Source organism: Tachypleus tridentatus, chromosome 13 (genome assembly GCF_004210375.1).
Source record: "Tachypleus tridentatus isolate NWPU-2018 chromosome 13, ASM421037v1, whole genome shotgun sequence".
NCBI lineage: Eukaryota > Metazoa > Arthropoda > Merostomata > Xiphosura > Limulidae > Tachypleus > Tachypleus tridentatus.
Genome location: NC_134837.1, coordinates 20,625,769 through 20,650,628, shown reverse-complemented (window position 1 = coordinate 20,650,628; position 24,860 = coordinate 20,625,769). Strand labels below are relative to the sequence as shown.

The 24,860-nt window shown below is 29.7% G+C and overlaps 2 protein-coding genes across 2 annotated transcripts in view; one reads left to right on the top strand and one right to left on the bottom strand.

Moving 5' to 3' along the window:
* LOC143240139 (nicotinamide N-methyltransferase-like) overlaps positions 1–24,860 on the bottom strand; it is a 425,422-nt gene that overhangs the window by 338,883 nt on the left and 61,679 nt on the right. The window lies entirely within an intron of this gene.
* LOC143236085 (structural maintenance of chromosomes protein 5-like) overlaps positions 1–24,860 on the top strand; it is a 77,426-nt gene that overhangs the window by 32,213 nt on the left and 20,353 nt on the right. The window contains exons 6-8 of the mRNA XM_076474353.1: positions 7,895–8,056; positions 16,004–16,075; positions 21,369–21,430. Coding sequence (XP_076330468.1) covers positions 7,895–8,056; positions 16,004–16,075; positions 21,369–21,430 — 296 coding nt within the window. The remainder of the gene's footprint in view (positions 1–7,894; positions 8,057–16,003; positions 16,076–21,368; positions 21,431–24,860) is intronic.

The window sequence follows — 24,860 nt, the reverse complement described above, 5'->3', positions numbered from 1 at the left end:
TATTTTTTTCTTTAACTATGGCTTAATCCCTGGAATTATTACAGCTTACTTGCATTTTTTGTCCAAAAGGTTGTTGTAATGAATAAGAATATTTGCTGGTATTGGACAATTAGTGTCACTTATCCTGTGTTTGTCACGAAAGCATTCAGTCACAGTACTGGCTTCACTGTCTGATGTGTAGAGCTCAAGAATGCTCATTAATTCTATCTCTAATAGTTCTGCTTGTTTTACCATTATAAACAGAATGACAAAGTTTCAATGTCAAACTACATACTATATTCTTGTGATTAAAGTTTCCTCATAAATATGATTTACAACCTGTGCATTTACTTGCAGGTTTATTGCATGTTTTGGATTTAAAGGCTGACCTTACTAACACATTTTCAAAGTTTTAACCTTTTTTTTCTCTATCTTTGATGTCAAGACCTGACTGTATGCATGCCTGTCTATAACAAGCTGAAATTTTAGGATTAATGTGTAACAAAATTTTAGTGAATTTTTTTTTTCATGTACCATTTATTTGTTCTTATTTTCCACTCTGGATTTATAGCTTTGTGAAGTCTTATTATTAAATGTTTGTGGATATTCATTGATGTCTAATTTGTGTACAAGTCTTATTGGGACAGTTTAGTTGACCAAAAATGGACACACATTTAACTTCTAGTGGGAGATGTTAGTGGTAATGTAAAAGTGCTGGTTTCTCGCAAAGACTTGTGATACTGTTCTGGTACAAGTTTGCTGTCATTTAGGATAAACTGGACATCATAAAACAACAAGATGCTTAATTGTTTGGAGTTCTGTTATTAAATTTTATATTAGGGTGGAAGCTGTGGAGGAAATTGTAGTAAAGTAGTTATTCCAGATATGTTATCTATATGTCTCATTTGTATGTATGACATTTTTTTCATTTTCTTATGTTAGTGTTCTATGGGTTGCTTTTCTAACATATATGTGATTAATGAAAATGGTACAGCTACACAGTTATCTGTTGTTACACCTGATAACTGTAGATAGTAACTTTCATTAAATCAAAAATAACTGTTTTTTGCACCAAATGTAACATATCTTTAATGTTTGAATAGTATAAGCTACTAAATAAAACTTTACAGTCTTTATGATTCTCCGGAAGTTCCATGACTCTCCAGTTTTTAATTTTATTGCTGGTGTTAAATTGATATAGTAACACGTGTGTGGTTTAAATATTATAATCTTGTCCACATTAAGTATATATGTGTTTGTTGTAATTTCTGTCATTAACTGAGCTCCCAACTCTTTTACTAATTTAGTCTTTAATTATCTTTTGGCCCTTGAAGTCTCAAAGAATAGATGTCTCCTTGTCAGCTGAATTTTAGCATAGCCTACCTATAATCCTATCAATTCCAGTAAGAAGTAGTATCTACTTGTTTGTCAATTTGAGATATTCACAGAGACTCAAAAACTCAAAACTGACCCAAAAAAAAGATGAATTTCTGCTTAGTAAGTGATTGAGATTCTTACAGTTTTGTCAAAAAAATAATTCTGTTACTGAGAATGTAAGTGATCACAGAAGTGATAAGTTGTTGGTTTGTGAAACATGTTTCTTCAAGTGAAAGTGAAGAAAGTGGCATAACCCCCAAAACAGCTATTCAGACACAGAAGAGGTTGTAAAAGAAGAAACAGTCCTGGACAATCCTCAAAAGTTCCAGATGCTTTACTTATGTAAAGCACCTGCAGGTGCTCCAACTGTGCCATCCATTTTGCCTAGCTCATTGCTGATCACAGTAATCCCAGCTGCAGCACCAATGTGAGTAGGAATACTGGAGATTGGGAAGGATAGAAAAAATTTGGATGTAATAAATCCCAGTGTTGAGGATGCAGGAAGATGAGCAGCAACAAAATGTTTTACAAAAACACCAGATCCCACACGGTAACAAAATGTTTTGACAAAAACACCAGGCCACATACAGTAACAAATTGTTTTGTTAAAAAGGCCAGGCCCAACACAGTGACAAAATGCAACAGTGATATTCCTGTTGGTTGATATGTGAATGCTACATGACATCCATCAGTGTAATAAAGCAAAGATTTTTATAAAATATCCTTGGAGGGATTACTAATATTTATTGCACTGTCATACATTTGTGGGCCTATGGTGGCAAAAGCGTTTACATGGAGAGCTTTTGGTTTGAGCAGTAGGGAATTCCTTTTATAGAGACAATGTTAGAGAATCAATTTTAAGAAATGTTGAACATTTTGTGTTTTGACTTTTAGAGCACTGAGAAATGCCAGACTTCAAATAGACAAATTTGTCATGGCATCATTGAATTGCTAGAAATTGTTCAGAGTAGGGTTGCCATACAAGGAGAAATTAAAATCTGATATTATTCTCTCATGGAAAAAGAAAACTTAAAGGATTTGGTGAGGTGTTCAAGATTGTAAAGGAAATTGATAATAGTATGTAATGCATCACATTTTTTCATGCTTTTAACATTTAAAATAGTAAGATTATGGGACACAAATATAAATTTGGGAAGGGTAGGAGTCATCTTCAGCTAAGGCAGTTTTATTTTCTGGCAGAGAGGTTGGCCTCTGAAAAGGGTTGCCTTCAGATGTTGTGGAGACTAAATTTAAATGAGTTTAAGAGAAAGTTTGATAACTAAATGAATGATAAGGGCTGACTTTAAGATTTGTTTTGTTAAATTTATTTATCTAATAATTTAGTTTAGAGGATGGGACAGCTGAGATAGACTAATAGATCTCTTGTTGTCCCAGAACATTGTTTTATTATATGTATGTTTAAAACATTTCATTGTCAATGCTTAGACACAATGTATAAATAGTCAAATTACATTATAATATATATGCATTCATTTAATGTAGATCCTCTGTTAGCTTTGGTTTAGTGTAATATGCTGCCTTTTTGCTTAGAGTTTAGCATCTGGAGTTGTTGGAGGCTGTATGTTCAGTTTATGGCATGGTACAAACAAAATTGAAATTAATAAAGAACTTTTCATACTGTTACTTTGATGTAAAGTAAGTGTTCTAATTTTCGCAATGATTTCCGTATATAAAGATAAGTAAAAATTAATGGAATAATATACCATTCAAGTTCATGTTGTGTATGCATTGGTTTAGTGTAAAGATGTCAGCATTGCAAAATTAGCTTTAGTGTTGTCATTATGAATATCTTGAATTCAGTTTGCTGTGACATTAATATTAAGTTAAAACAACAAATACACCATTATTATTATTTTAATATGATATAGTAATGGTGTTGCAATGTTGACAGATAATTAAGCGTAACAAACTATTTTGCATATGTTTTGTCAGACTTTTCATGCACAGACTATTCAATATGTAAATACAGTCATCTTTCAAATATTAAAGTAGAAAATGAGAATTTTGTGTAAAATGTGAGATGACATTCTTTACGTCTTTAGTTTAAAACAAAAGAGAGTTCACTTATTAAAATAGTTTTTTTTATAAAGGAAAAATGTGATATGCAAATTATTTGTCATGTGATGAAAAGCTCGTAAACAAGCTTGAAACCTTGTACTTACTAAATATAATTCAGTTAGTCCCCTAAGCCTATTTTATTAACAAGTTAAAAATTACTTAAAACTTAGTGAAAATAAACTTACCAAAATCTCTGAGTATTCCTGAAAATACCAAAAACTATACCTTTTAATAATGAATGTAGGTACTCATTTACTCAAAACTGTTTGAGGTATAGTAATGGTCAACTCAACTTTTGTGCCAACAGACTTGAGAAAAAGATTTGCAGTGACATAGCTATCGCCATATTGTTAGGTACAGTGTATGTTCATACAACCGTGCAAGCTGACACCATGTTTTTCAACAGTACCATCCTCCAGATGTTTCGTAAAGTCTTATCAGTGCACTTTCACTCTTTATTGTTCACTCGACACATTTTGTAGCTTTAACTGTTTACTTTAAAAATTAAACCAGTTTGTTGGATGAAGTCCTTGGAGAACTGAAGTAATGACAAACATTTTGTTTCTTTGTAATAATTTGAAAATTCTTATTTTTAGTTATATTAGTATCCCCTTTTCCTGTTGTTTTAAGTTTTACTAGCATTGTTAGCTGAAATTTTTATATACACACAATACAGTTATCAGTTCCTCATCAGAAGTCCCAGTGATATTTTCAGCAATCTGTGTATTAGAGGTAGTTTTTTTTTTTGTAATTTGGAATCATTTGTGTAATACTGTCTCATTTTCAACTACCATGCTCAACCAGTATATAACTTTTACAAAATCTAGTACCAGTACAAAGTTAAATCCATCTTATACCTTGCTGACATATAGAAGCTGGTGTTGAACTCCAGTTTCAATTGCAAAAGCAGATAAGAGTGATGGCACAATCTCTTTAGACAGTATGCCAGTCCATCACAGGTTAACTTGGGAAACTGGACACAACAACATGCCATTGCACTAACTGCTGGGCTATGCTGGGGCCAGCTGCACAAATTACATGTGTGAAAGGTTTCATTCAGGAAAGACTTAAGGATTTTTTTCTAGCAGTATTATATATTTATTTTTTCAACTAATATGTGACCAATAAAGAAGCAGAAGTTTAAATTCAAACATTTGCAGGGAAAATTTATAATATTAAAGCAACATAACATTTAAGAACAAGATACCTGTTGATTTGTCTTGGCTGTTCCATTTACAAAACTAAACTATTCAGCAGTAACAAAATAATAAAAAAACTAGTCCTTAGTATTCAACATGTGTGCCATTTTTCCGCTGAAACGCGGTTTTCAAACGGCCAACGATCACCCACGAGATTCGTGTAAATTCGAGGAGAAAATATGAGCGATTTGGGGGCCGGGTAGGTGGTTTTTGAGGAGAAATCGTATTTTTTCAATGTTTATTGCAGAAAAAAAAATCTGATCACCATCTTGGAGGCAGTCTTGTTGCAGGTCTCGTGGTCTGGTATCGTGTGCATACCAGACGATAAAATATTCTCTACGCTCCAAAGAAACAACAGCGATTGAAATGTTTAAAAGGAAAGATGTTCATTTTGATACTGTAGACAAGAGAATGTGTAAGGACATTAGATCAGCAGCTTCAAAGTATACCTCAAAGCTGAGGGAGAATCGGAAGAAAAGGGCAGAAAGGCTTGAGGCCTATGGTTCTGTGAAATCTGGCCCAGCCACCTTGGCTAAAGAAAAAGTCCAGAAAGCCACAGAGGCACAGAGAGCTGCCCATTCAGAGAAGGAGAGAAAAAAGCTCGGAAGAGAGCACTGGAAACCCTTGTCTTGTGAAAAAGAGGAAAGTAGCCAAGATTGATTAAAGGAAATTAAGTGATTTGAAATTTGACTGTAATTTATGCAGCAGAGCAGAAGTTGATATCAGTGACTGAAAAACATTTTATCATTATCTGCCGCATACAGTGCCAGTGGTTTATTTTAAAGCATATCATTAATTTTATTTTGAAGCAATGTCAAAGCTTTCCTTGATTTGCTGTTTCAGTTTGTATTGTGAAAGAATGAAAAATATACTGATATTGAGGTACCAGTAATTTACTGACAAGATTGTATAGATGAACAAGTTTTACTGTAGGTAGTCATGTAGAGTAATTTTAAGTAATTTGAAATTTTAATGGAATACATGCAGCAGAGCAGTAGTTGTTGATGTCAGTGACTGTACAAAATTTAATTTCTGAGGCATATCACTGATATCAGTAGTTTAATATTGAACCATATCAGTAGTTGAAATTTTAAGCAATGTCATAGCTTTCCTTCATATGCTGTTTTAGTTTGTATTGTCAATTTGTGAAAGAATGGAAAATTCACCGACATTAAGGTACCAGTAGTATAATGACAAGATTGCATAGATGAACAATTTGAACTGTAGGTAGTCATGATTAGTCAAAAGAGTAATTTTATGTGATTTGAAAATTGTATGGAATATATGCAGCAGAGAAGTAGTTATTGGCAATGACTGTAAAACATTTAATTGGCAGCATACCAGTAGTTGATGATGATGATGTTATTGATGACAAAAAGGATAATAATGAAATGATTTGTATTTGAAATATTTACTGAGTTATTTTGGCTTTATTAACTCATATTACTAATATATTTTGATTTAGAAAAAAATTAAACTGAATAAATAGCAAATAAACAATCTTAAATTTCATTTATTTACTTTTTATTTTATTTGTTAATTTTAAATATTTTGATATATCTTCTAAAAAATGAATGCAAATTAAAAGAATAAATCAATCTGCTAAAAACTGTAAATGAAAGTTATAGTTTTTATAAGTTTGATTTAGTCTTTTAATTTCCTTTTGTTATTTTATATGATATATATTGTGTACTTTTCCAACATTGCAATGTCAAAAAACATAAAGAAATTATGTCCCAGATTGCACCAAATCACACCAAATAGCATCCATTTTTTTAAAATTTCTGGGTGGGGGCATGCCCCCGGATCCCCCTTGTCAGGCACGGCCACGCCGCGCTGTGGGCCAGGCTATATACCTTTTCCTCTTTTTTTCATAAATGTCATTGGCATGCCTGATTCAAATATTTATTTAAGTCTACTCTAAATTTACTGCTTCCATCACATTTGAAGGCAGTGCATTTCAAAGGTCAATTGCTCTGTTAGAAAAATAATATTTGCAGTTGAAGTAGTTTTACCATTAATTACAAAAGAAGACAGTGCATCAACTCTATCAGCTCCCTTAACAATTGTAAATGCCTCAATCAGGTCCCTTTTATCTTTTCCTTTTTCAAGAAATTATTTGAGAGTTCTTAACTTGGCTTTATGTGACAACCTTTTCATCTTATCTTAATAGGCCTGTTTTTTTTTTTTATTTCTTTTCAATGCTTCAGTGTCCTTCTTAAGAGACCAAAACTGAACACAAGGCTCCAAATTTAGCATAACAGGTGACCTGTACAATGAAATTATACCCTGTTAAGTCTTGTATTCAGAACTTCAGTAGATACAATCTGAAATTCTTTTTATCTTGTTATAAGTGATAGAATGCTGCTTGGATGGCTTAAGAGACTGATCAACCAGAATGTTGAGATTCTTTACTTCCATAATATTGTTAAGGTTATTGCTATCAAAATTATATATGTAATTCAAATTATGGTAACTCACATGCATCAACTATTTGTTACAGTCAAAACCATGTGCTATTTATTTGCCTAACTCACTGATGATCTAAATTTGTGTGTAAAGCAGCAGCATCCTACTCACAGCCAGTAACACTTAAAACATGAATATAATCAGCACATTTAACTCATTTATAAATCATAAATAAAAAGGAACAAAGGTCCTACACTGAGCTCTGTAGTACCATACTTATTACATTAATCTAATCTGACTGTATTCCATTTATAACAACCCATTTGTTTTCTTTCCTCTAGTCACTTTTCTGTCTATGATCTAATTTATCTTTCACATCTGTAGGAATAATTCTTCTAATAAATCTTTTGTGTGGTACCATTAAAATGATTTATGAAAATCTATATATATCAAATTCTCACCCTTATCCTTATCTACATAAGCAGTAACCTCTTTAAAGAATGTCATAAAGATTATTATGTGGAATCTCATTAACTGTTCAAAAATATTTTAAAATTGTTAAATGACTGTGTAAAGCATCTTTTAAATCAGACTCTCAGGATATTTTTTTCACCACTTTAATAAAACTAATGGGTATATAATTACTGGGACAGATATAAAATGAACAGTTAACTTACTTAATTTGTTTTGATCATTTTTTAAAGCTTTTTTTTGTTTAATTTGTGATAATACTAAATAAAATAAAAAAGTAAAGAATACTAAATAAAAAAATATTCTTAACCCTTTAACACTGTTCAAAATAGCCAAATAAATGAAAGTTGCATTAGTTTGTTTTAAAACTGTTTTTTTAGGAATATGAAGAAGTGAGGCAACAGTATGTCCAAGAGAAAGAGAAGAAAGATGTTTTAAACAGAAAAATAAAATATTTGCGTGACAAGAATAGTCCATTAGAGAAGAAATTGAGTGATGCTAGTAGGAAAGTACAAGAACTGGATAGTGGTATAAACATACTGGTATGTGTTATATATTTGTTTAAAACTGGTTTGTTTTATTTAAAAGTAAGTACTGGATAGTGGTATAAACATACTGGTATGTGTTATATATTTGTTTAAAACTGGTTTGTTTTATTTAAAAGTAATTACTGGATAGTGGTATAAACATACTGGTATGTGTTATATATTTGTTTAAAACTGGTTTGTTTTATTTAAAAGTAAGTACTGAACAGTGGTATAAACATACTGGTATGTGTTGTATATTTGTTTAAAACTGGTTTGTTTTATTTAAAAGTAATTACTGGATAGTGGTATAAACATACTGGTATGTTTGTTATATATTTGTTTAAAACTGGTTTGTTTTATTTAAAAGTAATTACTGGATAGTGGTATAAACATACTGGTATGTTTGTTATATATTTGTTTAAAACTGGTTTGTTTTATTTAAAAGTAATTACTGGATAGTGGTATAAACATACTGGTATGTGTTGTATATTTGTTTAAAACTGGTTTGTTTTATTTAAAAGTAAGTACTGGATAGTGGTATAAACATACTGGTATGTGTTGTATATTTGTTTAAAACTGGTTTGTTTTATTTAAAAGTAATTACTGGATAGTGGTATAAACATACTGGTATGTTTGTTATATATTTGTTTAAAACTGGTTTGTTTTATTTAAAAGTAATTACTGGATAGTGGTATAAACATACTGGTATGTGTTGTATATTTGTTTAAAACTGGTTTGTTTTATTTAAAAGTAAGTACTGGATAGTGGTATAAACATACTGGTATGTGTTGTATATTTGTTTAAAACTGGTTTGTTTTATTTAAAAGTAAGTACTGGATAGTGGTATAAACATACTGGTATGTGTTGTATATTTGTTTAAAACTGGTTTGTTTTATTTAAAAGTAATTACTGGATAGTGGTATAAACATACTGGTATGTTTGTTATATATTTGTTTAAAACTGGTTTGTTTTATTTAAAAGTAATTACTGGATAGTGGTATAAACATACTGGTATGTGTTGTATATTTGTTTAAAACTGGTTTGTTTTATTTAAAAGTAAGTACTGGATAGTGGTATAAACATACTGGTATGTGTTGTATATTTGTTTAAAACTGGTTTGTTTTATTTAAAAGTAAGTACTGGATAGTGGTATAAACATACTGGTATGTTTGTTATATATTTGTTTAAAACTGGTTTGTTTTATTTAAAAGTAATTACTGGATAGTGGTATAAACATACTGGTATGTTTGTTATATATTTGTTTAAAACTGGTTTGTTTTATTTAAAAGTAAGTTCTGAACAGTGGTATAAACGTACTGGTATGTTTGTTATATATTTGTTTAAAACTGGTTTGTTTTATTTAAAAGTAATTACTGGATAGTGGTATAAACATACTGGTATGTTTGTTATATATTTGTTTAAAACTGGTTTGTTTTATTTAAAAGTAAGTACTGAACAGTGGTATAAACGTACTGGTATGTTTGTTATAAATTTGTTTAAAACTGGTTTGTTTTATTTAAAAGTAAGTTCTGAACAGTGGTATAAACATACTGGTATGTTTGTTATAAATTTGTTTAAAACTGGTTTGTTTTATTTAAAAGTAATTACTGGATAGTGGTATAAACATACTGGTATGTTTGTTATATATTTGTTTAAAACTGGTTTGTTTTATTTAAAAGTAAGTTCTGAACAGTGGTATAAACGTACTGGTATGTTTGTTATATATTTGTTTAAAACTGGTTTGTTTTATTTAAAAGTAAGTTCTGAACAGTGGTATAAACATACTGGTATGTTTGTTATAAATTTGTTTAAAACTGGTTTGTTTTATTTAAAAGTAATTACTGGATAGTGGTATAAACATACTGGTATGTTTGTTATATATTTGTTTAAAACTGGTTTGTTTTATTTAAAAGTAAGTTCTGAACAGTGGTATAAACGTACTGGTATGTGTTATATATTTGTTTAAAACTGGTTTGCTTTATTTAAAAGTAATTACTGGATAGTGGTATAAACGTACTGGTATGTTTGTTATATATTTGTTTAAAACTGGTTTGGTTTATTTAAAAGTAAGTACTGAACAGTGGTATAAACGTACTGGTATGTGTTGTATATTTGTTTAAAACTGGTTTGCTTTATTTAAAAGTAATTTCTGGATAGTGGTATAAACATACTGGTATGTTTGTTATATATTTGTTTAAAACTGGTTTGTTTTATTTAAAAGTAAGTACTGGATAGTGGTATAAACGTCCTGGTATGTGTTGTATATTTGTTTAAAACTGGTTTGCTTTATTTAAAAGTAATTTCTGGATAGTGGTATAAACATACTGGTATGTTTGTTATATATTTGTTTAAAACTGGTTTGTTTTATTTAAAAGTAAGTACTGGATAGTGGTATAAACGTCCTGGTATGTGTTGTATATTTGTTTAAAACTGGTTTGTTTTATTTAAAAGTAATTACTGGATAGTGGTATAAACATACTGGTATGTTTGTTATATATTTGTTTAAAACTGGTTTGTTTTATTTAAAAGTAAGTACTGGATAGTGGTATAAACGTACTGGTATGTGTTGTATATTTGTTTAAAACTGGTTTGCTTTATTTAAAAGTAATTACTGGATAGTGGTATAAACATACTGGTGTGTTTGTTATATATTTGTTTAAAACTGGTTTGTTTTATTTAAAAGTAAGTACTGGATAGTGGTATAAACGTACTGGTATGTTTGTTATATATTTGTTTAAAACTGGTTTGTTTTATTTAAAAGTAAGTACCGAACAGTGGTATAAATGTACTGGTATGTGTTGTATATTTGTTTAAAACTGGTTTGCTTTATTTAAAAGTAATTACTGGATAGTGGTATAAACATACTGGTATGTTTGTTATATATTTGTTTAAAACTGGTTTGTTTTATTTACAAGTAATTACTGGATAGTGGTATAAACATACTGGTATGTTTGTTATATATTTGTTTAAAACTGGTTTATTTTATTTACAAGTAATTACTGGATAGTGGTATAAACATACTGGTATGTTTGTTATATATTTGTTTAAAACTGGTTTGTTTTATTTAAAAGTAAGTACCGAACAGTGGTATAAATGTACTGGTATGTGTTGTATATTTGTTTAAAACTGGTTTGCTTTATTTAAAAGTAATTACTGGATAGTGGTATAAACATACTGGTATGTGTTGTATATTTGTTTAAAACTGGTTTGCTTTATTTAAAAGTAATTACTGGATAGTGGTATAAACATACTGGTATGTTTGTTATATAGTTGTTTAAAACTGGTTTGTTTTATTTAAAAGTAAGTACTGTATAGTGGTATAAATGTACTGGTATGTGTTGTATATTTGTTTAAAACTGGTTTGCTTTATTTAAAAGTAATTACTGGATAGTGGTATAAATGTACTGGTATGTGTTGTATATTTGTTTAAAACTGGTTTGCTTTATTTAAAAGTAATTACTGGATAGTGGTATAAACGTACTGGTATGTTTGTTATATATTTGTTTAAAACTGGTTTGTTTTATTTAAAAGTAATTACTGGATAGTGGTATAAACGTACTGGTATGTGTTGTATATTTGTTTAAAACTGGTTTGCTTTATTTAAAAGTAATTACTGGATAGTGGTATAAACATACTGGTATGTTTGTTATATATTTGTTTAAAACTGGTTTGTTTTATTTAAAAGTAAGTACTGGATAGTGGTATAAGCATACAGGTGTTGCCATATGTGTTTTGAATGATGTTTTATTTAAAAACTACTAAAATTGAAAAATCATGTATTAGCAAATTCAGTGTCTGAAAATAGTAAATCATTATAAAAGAAAAGAGAGCACAGAAAATAAATTTGGTAACAAAATGTTTATAAACACCATATATCATATATTCATAATATATCATGGATTCACCATATATCATGTATTCATAATATATCTTGAATGCTTGTTGGGCTTGGAATAAACACTGGTAATACAATATTTTTTTTCATCTGTATACAATGTTTTTAATATTTTTGCTTTATTTTATTATTAGGTTATTGTGTATGCTGGTACAGCACATTTTCAAACTAGGGAATGTACCTGGAATGTATATATTTTTTTAATTTTCTTTTTACTGATTGCAAATATATAAATGTACTCATACTATACTTTAGTCACTGTCTTACATGTATTGTGAGCCATGGTGTCTGTTAGTGTTTCTGTCTGTCTTCTGTTTATGGTGGCCACTTGTCATGCTGTATTCGAAGAGAATCACACTTAGAGATTGCTCATCATTCAATTTGAAGCAATGAGAGAACCACCGTGACTGTTGTTGATAGATAATTTTGTTTAACAGTTAGGATATTTTATATTAAATTATAAGTAATTAATCACACTATCAATCACATTTCAAAATTTGATTTAACTTGAATATAAATACATATTTATCATGATATTGTTGATTGGTTCTTAACAAGACTGAAGTCATATTTTTATAATCTTCCATCTTATCAGGCTAAAGAACAATCATTGAAAATTAAGAAACCACTTTCCATGCCTACCTCTGACATACTCTAATTTACAATTTGCTAATAGGTTTTTCTTCAGCCAATCTCATTATATTTATAACCAATAGAAAGCCTGGATTTTAACTAATTCATTGCCACAGTCACCAGACTACATGAGCTTACAGATACTTGACAGTTTGGTTTGATTTGAAAACATTTTCCCACAAGAACACACTGAGAAAAACAGTTGAATTCCTAACTGCTCAAGTCACATGATTAAGAGATACTCTCATATTGGTACCTAGTTGGTACTACCAACCTTGTACCACTGCAAATCCTGTGTAGGTCTTTTTCTTGATTGATCCATTTACCTAACTATATATATATATTCCTTTTTCCTATAGCCATTAATTACAAAGGATATTCTTATCTTTGAAATTATAAGTCTTTAATCTGAACAAATCTTCATGAATTTTATGTATGAAAAGGGCTGTTATATACCTTTCTCAGTGGCACTGGGTGATTAATTGGATTTAATTATCAATGAATTAATGGACTCATTAATTTATTAGTACATGCACTCCTCCTACCAGCACACCTGTACAAACAAATGAAAGATGTCTGTTTGTCATCTTCATTACTTATTCAGATGGTAATTTGTTTCTGTAGATTTATTCTCACACAGATATAATACAGTTCAACCTGTATAAGGTGGAGTCTCATGGGATGGAGTGAAATTTTTGGCTTAGATGGTGAACATGCATTTCCTTAATTATTTACAATTTTTGAGCGGAATATTATACTTGCGTGAATCAAGAGAATTAAGATGTTTGTGAATAAAGTTATTAGAATAAGAACAAAAATAGACATTCAAAATATAAATCAGTACACAAAATCTTAATCAAATTTATTTGATGAAAGTGTCCAGTTTCAACTGTTTTGTTTTTAATAGGCTTTCCCATGCAGTTGAGAGAATGCCAATTCTATGGCCTTTTTGTGAAATTTATTTTTCCCTTCATTTCTGCATACAGTTTGAAATTGTTAATATAACTTAACACTTACGACGAAGTAGGAATTTTTATTTCCTCACTATCATTTACATTTTGTTCATCTTTTGAATCTCTCACACTGTTACCATCTTGCAATTCTATCATAGATTTTAAATCAGTTTCATCAGTTTCTGTTAAAACATTCTTGTCAACTTTCACAAAACTTTCAGCATTCACAGAATCATTTGCATCAGTCTTCTCAGAGTTTTGATTTCACTAGAATCGTCATAACAAACAACTTCTCTGCAATCTCCGCCATTATCAAGAACAAATCCACAGTCTTGAAAGCACTTTATTACACATTCATCTTTTATGCATTTGATTGAATGACTTAAAAATACAATTACATCTAACACATCAATTTTCATGGTCATTTCAGATGTTCTCTTACAATCGTCCATGTTTGCAATAATATGCTGAAGCACCAATTTTTTGTATTTCAATTTTATACACTGTATAATTCCATTATCTAGTGGCTGTAGAACTGATGTTGTACATGGAGGTAGAAAGACTAAATGAACATTTGAAAGTTGAACTTTTGGGTGACAAGTTGCATTATCCAGGAAAAGTAGAATATTCCTATTTTCTTATTCCATTCTTTTGTTTAATTTGTTCAAAATTCCTAGAATATAGCACTTGTCATCCATGCTTTATTATTCGCTTTCCATTCCACAGGAAGTTGATTCTTACTTAAATTTTTGAAATGGCACAATTTTCACTTTTACCTATTATCCCTGGTTTCTCTTGTTTTCTATCAGCAAATGCGACCAAGCGTACAGTCAATCATTATTTTGAATAGCGATCTCAGGAATAATGATGGCAGAAAAAAGAACAGAATATATTTAACCAATACTTACTGTAACAAAATGTCTGATTAACAAAATTTATTAATATTTAAAGAAGTTATTATTTAAATAAGAAATTAATATTTAACCAAAAACATTTTTTTCCACTTTACTCAGGTTATAATCCTACTTGTTGATAGATCAGGTAAGTGAAAGATAGTTTTCTGTCCACTTGATGCAGGTTCCACCATACAGAGGGCCCTTTATAAGAGAAATCTTAAGATAATGCTGGAAAATTTTGGCATTTCCAGGTTGTACAGGTTTACACCCTATCAGTTTCCAGCTTAGACAGGTTTTACTGTACTTGGGCAATGAATCATTAATTCCAGCTAAATGTCACCACTGTGCATTTACCATTGTTTCCTTTTAAAATATGTAGTAATTTTGCACCAATCTGCTGTAAATAAAATAATGAAGACATTTGACTTTTACTAATAACATTCATCAATAAGGTTGCTATTGTCTTTTATTAAAATTAAATCATGATTATACCTTGTTTGAATATCATAAACATAAAAAATAATGCTTAATAGAGATTTCTGTCATCAAAATATTTTGCACCACACTTACGTAAATATGTACTGTACTTTACTTAAATGGAATGTAAGTCTTGTATATTTTTTCTCAAAGTCAAGGTTAAAGGTAACCCTATTTATTTTGTAGAGGCATTGTTAGTTTTATATTTGTTTTAAATATGCAATTTAAAATCTGACAAAACGTTAACATCTTAAATAAGACTGTAATAATCTAAATGGTTTTCTAACTAAAATATGTATGTAATAAAATATTTTTTGTACGTGGTGACGAGATATCAGTAATAACAAACTGTGTTACTGATGCAGAGTAACTCAGTAACCTCATAATGAAAACACTGTATTAAAATCTTGTTTTTTCTGATAGTTATTTTTAAATAGTTAAGTACCAAATGTCAGAGAGAATTATTCAATTTTTTTTAATATCAGTTTATAGCATATATCTCCTTAAAGGAAGAACAAAGGATGTAAGTTTTAATTTTAGCTTGGGATATTTGATGTACAAGTGTGTCTTCCAAAACTTAAAAAGTAATATAGTGGTGGAAAGAATTTCTTAAATATGCAGTTTTGAGTGATACATAAAAGTAGAAATTGAAAATATCTTAAATATTATCTTTTGAAATTAAGAAATTTGATCTTAACAATATTGAAACTCGAATTTGACTGAAATTAAGTACTATACATTAATGATAAAATAGTTTAATTACATTTTGAATGTAAATGTGAAATGTGATATTGAAGTGCAGACTTTGACCTGCCTGCACCTAGAGGTTAAATGATAATATGGACTACAAATTAACAACAAAGTATCAGTGATTTAAAACAAGTAGGAAAATGTTCATGTTATGATATTTAAACAGTGATATTTTTAGTAGGAAGCATTTTCTAAAGCAAGATATTTATATCTGATTAATCAGTAATTTCATATTTAGCAAAGCTGTTTGCATTTAACCAAGAATTGGTGGATATTTTTTAGAAGCTATTTGGCTATCATTCAATTACTAAAAAAACATTTATAAATAGATGCTCATTTTATGTTTAATTTGGTACAGAGTCAGGAAGCAAGGGAATATGGGCAGAAAGTTGTGAATCGTACAAAACAGTTTGAAGAGTATAGTGAAAAGGTAAGTATTTTAATTACAGTAAATATCTTACTCTTCTTTTGGAAGCAGTTGTCTAACTGATCTTTGACATGTTTTTATCTATTTGACCAATGTATGTATATATAAAACAATTATTGGAAGATTTTTGAGTGATTTTGAAGATAATATAGAACTTTGGTTTTAGAATTTGTAATGGTGAAGATTTTGCAAGTGCAGCAGAATATTAATAGCTGCTGTATATTCATGGTATCTGCACTTGAGCATATTTCGGTTGATCATGATACGTATTTAACATTTCAGAATTATGATGTATTGGAGAAACAATTTCATGTCTTTTGTTTTTGTTGAAAAGTCTTAATTGATATTTTATGTTGTTAAAAGAACAAAAGTAGGCTTATTATGAATTAGAAATAAAACCCAAAAGGAAGTGTAACTTGTTATTAGTCTCTAGTTCATACAGGGTCTCTGCTATAAAATAATTATGTAGCACTAAAATAAATGTTTTTATGGGAGAGAAAAAAAAAGGCTGTTTTATAAACTTTCATCTATTTAGTTACATTCTGGTATATTTTGACTCTTTCGTGAAAGGCTTTGGAAAAATATATACTAGTTTGTCTACGTATTTGCACTTGTTAAGCATTTGCACTATAACTTCTGATTTAACATGTATTTTCACAAATGTTGGTATACCTTTAGTAAAGATTACAAGAAATTAATTTTTAATGAAATATTCTGACAGAAGTCTGTTTCATAACTAGTCGTGTTATGATTAGAAAACTATTGTTCCTCCCAAAAATCTCAAATATAAGTTGCATAGTCTCTTAAACCTCCTAAATATATTTCAGATTTTTGTTTTCACTAAGACTATATTTTATGCTATTTTCTATACTCTAACTGTGTGGGGTCTGTCACTTGACCAACCTCACAACCATTATAAAAAAAAAAATGGAAATATATATTATGCTTTTTTCATGCTAGAATGACTACATATTATAACATGAAAATGCAAAGATTTAGCCTGTGTAGCTTAAGTCTTGTGACACTATATATTTATATAAGTATTTATTATCACATTGACCTTGCACCAGCCATGTCTAGCTAACATAATTTTCACTGAAACGGTGCATGTGCACTTGTTATGTATCCAACAATATATAAAACTGACTTTTAGTCTTGCCTGTGTTTGGTGTGTTTTAATAGACTAGTATTTTATGATATACAATCACATATCAATTATTATACATTATATATGTATATAGATTATTACTATTTAGAAAAAAAATTAAACTTATGTTTCTTAAAGTACAGAACGATAAATCAAGAAGAAAAATAATTCTCTTCTCACTGTGGTCTTTGTACTTTGTTGCTGCTGAACGTAGGTTGCTAAGCCTTTTAAAATTTTGCACATGGAGGATATTAAACAATTTTTTTTTTTTAGGTTTTGTATATATCTAAAAAAAATCATAAATAACTACACTGACGCCATAGAATTCCACTGTAATTTATTAAGCTTAGAAATTAAGATGTATTTAGATTAAAAAAAATATGGTATAACCTACCATCTTAAAATCTTGGTTTGAAAAAAAACATGGTAGCCTTTACAGAAGTTGTAGTGGCTAATAAGGCAGCATTATAAGTTTCTGATCTGTTATTTACATATATTGAAGTAAGTGTGTTTTAGGGGCTGTTTTAAAAAATGTAAAGAGATGAATGGGACCACCATGTTTGATTTAGTATGTAAACCATATCTCAGCAAAATAAAAAGATACAAGGTTCTTATTTTATATTCTAACTTGATAATATTGGAAATTTGAGTTCCTTATTTGTACGAAATTATATAATTCTTATTTTTACATCACAAACATCTAACTTTAAACAGTGCTGCATTCATCATACCACGTGATTCATTAATATCTATATTTAGGTGTGTTCTTTTAATATTTACTTTTAAATTAAGAAATTCACTTATATAATATTAAAGTTTTAATTATAATTTACAATTTGATTCCAAACTTATTGGCATAAATTTATAAAATAATTCAATAAAATTGTGAATGCAGCACTGTTTAAAATTAGTGTGTGACACATTGTCCTGATTCATGTGACTCTGTTGAATTTGACTGAACATTCACTTGTAAACCAGTGTTATGGTCAAAACAGGTTTTGATTGTGCTTTCATCACACATTTTTGTCTTTAGCGGTATCATATGAAGTGAAAAGATCATTTTATCTTTTACAACTGTTATATTTTTAAAGTTTTCAGTGATAATTTTCCTTGGTAATTTTTCTTTTTTTACTTGAATATTTTTCAGCATTTCATCATTTTCAGAGTACCAGAGTTAGTATTAGCACTTTGGAAATTTTAAAATGTGCTATCAGTAAAATTGCAGAGGCTTCAGGTCGTGGGAATTCAACTGAGGAATGTTTGGCCTTAAATTCATTGGAAGATAGCATGTTATTTGAGTTGATCTTATTTTCCCAGTAGTGCTCGACTTCCTTCTGAACCTGCCTTATCTGTTCATGATGATTAGGAGTTTGACACCCTTTTTTTCCTCCTCCTGATTATGCTATTTCTCTCCTTGCCTCTCCTGCTGAATATGCTAGGCCTAATTCAGCCATTTTAAACATGAATTCCCAGGTTTTATCCATTTCCTTTATTTCTTATAATCCTGTTATTTCCTCATAACATGACACCTCTTCCTTCCTTCTTCTGATATAAGGGTTCATGCTGAGCATTTTTTTTCACAGTTGTGAGCTGGTGCATACATGCTCAGTTACATTCAACTCTTTCTTTCTGTAGCAACCTCAACATTAGAGAAGTCTTTTCTCTTTTCTACCCAATATCTTATCCATTTGGGAGCATTTTTCACCTCCAATCTCAGTTGGACTCAACCTTCTCCTCTTTGACAAAATTTGATGGAGATTTCATTTCTCCACTCCCTTGCTGCTTCCTCTCTTACTGCTCACATAGTTCTGTTGCCTTTGGAGACATGAGATTCTATGGAATCATTTATCACCTTGGGTTAGGCACATATGCAGTCTCTTTAGTAGACTTCACACAACCAAAGAAATTTTGCTTTGGATGCCTTTGGATTCTACCATTACCCTTGATCTGCATTTGTGGTTGAATGTTTCCTACACATTTGTGGGTGGTATGCTTCCTCTTCTTTGTACGTATTTGCATTTCTTCATGCTTTCCTATATAGTTGGAGAGTGTGGGTCGATCAGCAGGTGGCTTCTGGACAGTGTTCTACAACTGAGTGATCTTACCATATCAAAACTTCAAAGTTTCATGTGGTCAATGAAATTTCAATAAATTTCTTCTTAATGTCTGGAATTAAGTTGTCATGATTGATTTCAATAATTTGTCTTGCCCTATCCACTCTACACCTTGGACATATCCAGTTTTAATTTCTCCCATGTTATTATCTGCAGAGGATTCATTTATGACGTTTTTTCTGTGTGATTGAGATTATGATATCATGGTTTGAATTCCAGTCCAACCACTTTTCTTGTTTTTGGTTGTGCTTCTCCATTCTTTCCATCACTGTCTGTAATAACTTTTTTCACAGAGTGCAAAGAGTATACCTGGTACAGAAGTGATGTGAACTCGTGATTTTTTTTTCTATTAAAAGTCATCAGTATGAAGTGTTTTTTCAGATGGTTTCAAAAGGTATTACTTTTTATCACCCCATCTCTTCAATGTGGAATTATAGCTGTGTCACACTCCTACTGGTGAGGAGCTGTGTTATTTTTTGCATATAAGATACAGTTAAACTATGTTAATTGTGTGGTGCATGAGAGTGGAAAGCTTGTGGTATGCAAAAACGTTTTTGCGTATAGAGGGTAGCACTGAACATGAATAGCTGTATATTTGTGATAAGAGCTAAGTACTTATTAGAAATGTATTTCAGTATAAGCAAATTATAATTATTGTTAACTTGAATCATGCTCTAGATTTTTGTATAAAGTTGTCATTACACCTTTTTGAAATGTGTATAAATTATTTGGTTTTGTAAATGTTCTGCTTTTTGTAGATATGAAAATAACTTTTAGTTTCCTAGTCAAGTGACTTATCACAACATTATTACAGCTAAACTCAGTATTTCACTTCATATAAGTATTCATGAATGGTTAAACATTCACAAAATTAAAATTACTCAGATATATTAAAAAAGAGAATTGATTTTATATATATTATTCTGCATTCACAAGTTTTGCATTAAAAGTAGTAGCTAATTTAATAATGTTGGGAATCCAGGTGAAGGTGTTTGAAGCTTTACTTAGTGTAATGAATGTATTAATATATGACATAGTATGTTTTAGGTTATTATGTATTATTAAATATTAAAATTCTTCAAAATTATCAGCAGCTTTGCTTATATAAGATTAAGTTAGAATAAAAGTTATCTTTATAGTAAATGTGTTTTATTTTCAATAATTTTAAGGTTTATTTCTTTCATATAAATTAGAAATTGAAATGATATTTGTTTTATTTTTTCAGTTCTTTCTAATGCCATAGTGTTTTTTTTAACTAAAAGGAATTTTTATGCAGAATTTTTAAGCAGAGAAACTTAAAACAGTGTTTTGTTTTCTCATTAAATAGTTATTCAACTAAATATGAAATATATTTGCCGAAATTAGATACTTCTTTAATAGCTAGAGGCTACAGTTTCGAGTTACATCAGCTTTTAAAAGTCTGTGTAGCTAGATAGAAGATGATGAATATTATCCACATTAAAGACTACAATTGTGTTTTTGCATGGCTGAATCAAATCTACAACAAATGTTACTTAACCTGTTGAATGCCAAGTATTTCATCTGCTATGGCAACTCGAACCAAGTTCAAAATACAACTTTAATGCTTCTTCATTTTGTGACCTTTTCCGTGACGCCATTTTGGATTGAAAGTGAAACAATATGTAAGTAGGTCAAATGCATGTGTGGTGCTGACATCTAGCGTTGAAGTTAGGTATTATTGAGAACGAATTAACTCGTCTGTGGCACTGTGTTACCGATCGGCTTGGACGAGTTATGTCGTTTACGGCACTGGACAGGTTAAATAGATACATAAGGTTCATCTAATAACTATATACTGACATTTACACAGTGGTATTAGTGAAAGTCTAAGTGGCTCAAAGTTGCAACTTCAGAAGATAAAGATAATTATTGGATTCAATTAGAACATTTTTTTCTCCTGCAGTTGTACAGTGGTAAATCAAGCCACTCAAATTCAACTAGAGTATTTGGTTTGTAGGAGATGATGTGTTGGCAGGGAAATTCAGAAAACAGTCATAAATTTATTTTATTTCAGATTCAAGAGGTCAAGGAAGAGTTCAACTTGAAGAAACAGACTGAAGAAGACAGGAAGCAAAGGTTTGTTTAGATGTTTAGAGTGGGTTTTTGTGAAATATTGATTTGTTTTGCTGCAGAAAAAAATTAACATCCTATTATATATGCTAACATTTCTTGAAGAAAGCAAAATAAATGTTGGAATTGTGATAATTTGTTTGTATTGAACAATGGAATATAAAGTATTCTGCATGTTCTGAATCCTTTTTTAATAATTACCCAAATTCCTCCTATTTGGATGAGTAATATTGAAAGTTAAAGTAGTCACAGATTTGCAGTGCCATGGAACATCGTTATCTGAATTTCTAACATTATTCATTTCAGAGTAACTATTTATTGTGCCCCTTCATTTATGATTTTACACATGCTGCTAGATTTGTGTTTTAATGTGAACTGTGCTAGTACATGGGGTAATTGTCACATGACAGTAGCCTTCCACCAGTAGGAGGACAACACATCCTCCTTGACAGTATACCCCCATGATCTCTTACAAATTAACACTTTCCATTTGGGCTTAGTTGATTTAACTGATTTCCTAACCAGAAAGTAATCATTACAATTTTTTCTTAGTACAAGCTTTAACGTATTTTGTGTATCTCCACAAAATTTGGCAAGCTTTCCTTGTACATTACAAGTCCTTTTGTTAACACAAATCTGGTATTTTACTAAAGATTAGTCCCTTAATATAAGAGTGAGAATTTTGATTGCTTCAACTGCAAAGTGATTTACATGTCAAGATTATAAATAGCTCTCTCTTCATCTGAAAATTTTAATGTTTCGTTACATATTTTTTAAAACCTCTTAAGTAAATTTCAGTCTTCATTTTTCAGTGAGTATTTATACTTTATTTGTTATTTTCTGTACCCTAACCATATGAGGTTGGTCAGTGTATTTTCAGTAAAACTTTATATTTTATTTGTTATTGTTTTCTACTTTAACTATATATTTGGTTAATTTGAATGACCTTGTAACAACTGAAGATATGTAAATTACCCTTTTTTTTCTTTCTAGAATGACTGCATATTATAACATGAAACTACAGTTATTCTAAATAACTTAAAGTTTTCTGCAGTCTAAATCTGTTTATACCTGATTTTATTGTTTTATTGCCTTTCAAACAACATATAACTGACAATTCCATCTCACAAGTTATAAATCACTTGCCAAACGTGCAGCTTACATTACCATATCAAATGACGTATTGTACAAGCTGCTAATAAATGTGATTTAAGACCACCCTACTGTTATTAAGTTGCAAAAATTTGTTATTGAAGAAATAAAATATGTATTGAAGAATTTTTTTCATTATTTTGCCTGATTAACTTTATCTAGCCTAATAAGATTTTAATATTTACATTTTTTTATTTTAGGACAATAAAAACTATAAACAATAAATGTAATACTTACATTTGACCTCTTATGTTTGTTTGTATTTTGTGTTGGTTGCCAATAATATTTAAGCCTGCTTTGTTATAATGATGGTACTAATACATAAGATAATCTTTATTTACTTTATACTTCTAAGGACATAGAATAATGACCTGTATGAATGCAACAATGTTCTTACATATTATAATTTAGCTGACATTCTAAGACAGAGGTTTGAAATAATTGTCTGTATGATCTGATCAGTATTAGATAAACTTTCAAACTGAATAAGAAATTGACAATACTCTGTGCTGAATATGTGGCATTAAATTTTATCAACATAATGTCACATTGTATTTGTCAACATTTCTCTCTGAATTTTTTAAAATCACTTATAATAAATAGAAAGACAAAAATGTTGACATATTATGAAAGACTGATGCAACAGTTGAGTGTGGCAAGTGGGTCTTATTTTACTTTATAAATAAAGAAGATTGAAGACTAAATATCAGAATTGTTTTAATAGTATTGTAATAAGCAGTTTATGCTAAATTCTATATTTCAGAGTGTTGTAAATAAAGTAGAGAATAAATGTTATAATTCTTAAGTTAAGGAACATTGCAGACATTTTTTTTATATAAAATTAAGAAACTGAAACTTATGAAATAATAAATGTGATTTATGAACAACAGTTAGATATCAAGTTTATTCATTTATGTTGGTAATAAAATAAATTAAAGTTTTAATGTAACTCTGTAAATGGTGGGACATCCACACTTTTATCTACCCATAGTGAGGGTGTTAACATATTAAACACTAAAGTATACAAGAAAATGCTCAATATCTGATTTTGTTTAACCCTATCAGTACTGCAAAGGTGTTGTCATATCACCCTGTTTTTTGTTGTTTTTTTGGTTATCTCTCAAAATATGTCATCTGAATTCATAAAGGTTTGATATTCAATTTGTGCACAATATGTTGTTTGGTTTGAAAACAATTATGCAGCTTGGTTTAATATTTCTTTTATATTTTAATTCATGGAATTTTCAGCAATTTTGCTTTGAAACATTTTCTATACAAGCACTAAAGAGCTCTTCCTCTCATTATGGAGTTTTGATTTTTTAACTGTGTTCCCAAAATTATGTAAATATATTCAACAGAGTTAATTTTTAAATAAAACTGTAGTTGCTGTGTCAGTGTTATTATGTCTAATAATCACATGCTCACTTTTGTGTATGTTCATATTAGTTCTTATGTACAAAGAAAATAAATATATAAGAATACTGAAGAAATAAAGTGTATATTGACTATAAAGGTCATGTACATTGGCAAAACAAAACATCACATGAAAATTAGTCTGTGAACATTCAGATGTATCAAACAGAACTAGCCATCCATAATTTAAACTCAGCCATTTCTCTGTTTATTTGCATGTTGAAACCACAGGTCACAATATTTCACATGATTGCTGCAGAATCTTCAGACCATCAACACTGCATTAAAGGTTTACTCATGTCAGAAGACCACCCTACTGTTATTAAGCTGCAAACCTCTATAGCACTAAATGCATTCTTAACTTACTCACTTAAAATACGATTGTTAAATAAGAATAGTCACGAGTGTCTCATGTTCATGCTGCTTGTAATTCATAATATGTTTGTAACATGTTCTATAATTTGTTTTCCCTTCCATTTCCCACATTATTGAATATCTAACTATAAAAAAATACCATGGGAAGGTCAAAGTTCACATCATATGTATGGTGTTAATTTGTGTCCAATATTTCATTCACCTTTTTTGTATCTTGTTTTCTTATCTCATATTTGTTCTAGGCTCTGCTTATAGTTTTTAATATAACCATGTTTTTTCCACTTATCAATCATTTCTATCTTTTCTTCTTTTTTTTTCCCCTCTGTTACACTTCTCTTTTTCAGTATCATCACTACAACCAGATGATGGTTAAATTATACCATCTTCTGTACATAAAAAGATACTATCAGCCTATTTACTTTTGGATTGCTAACTGCATAATCAACATTAAATTTCCTATTTCTCCTGAATATGAGTTCTCCATTTTCATATCCAG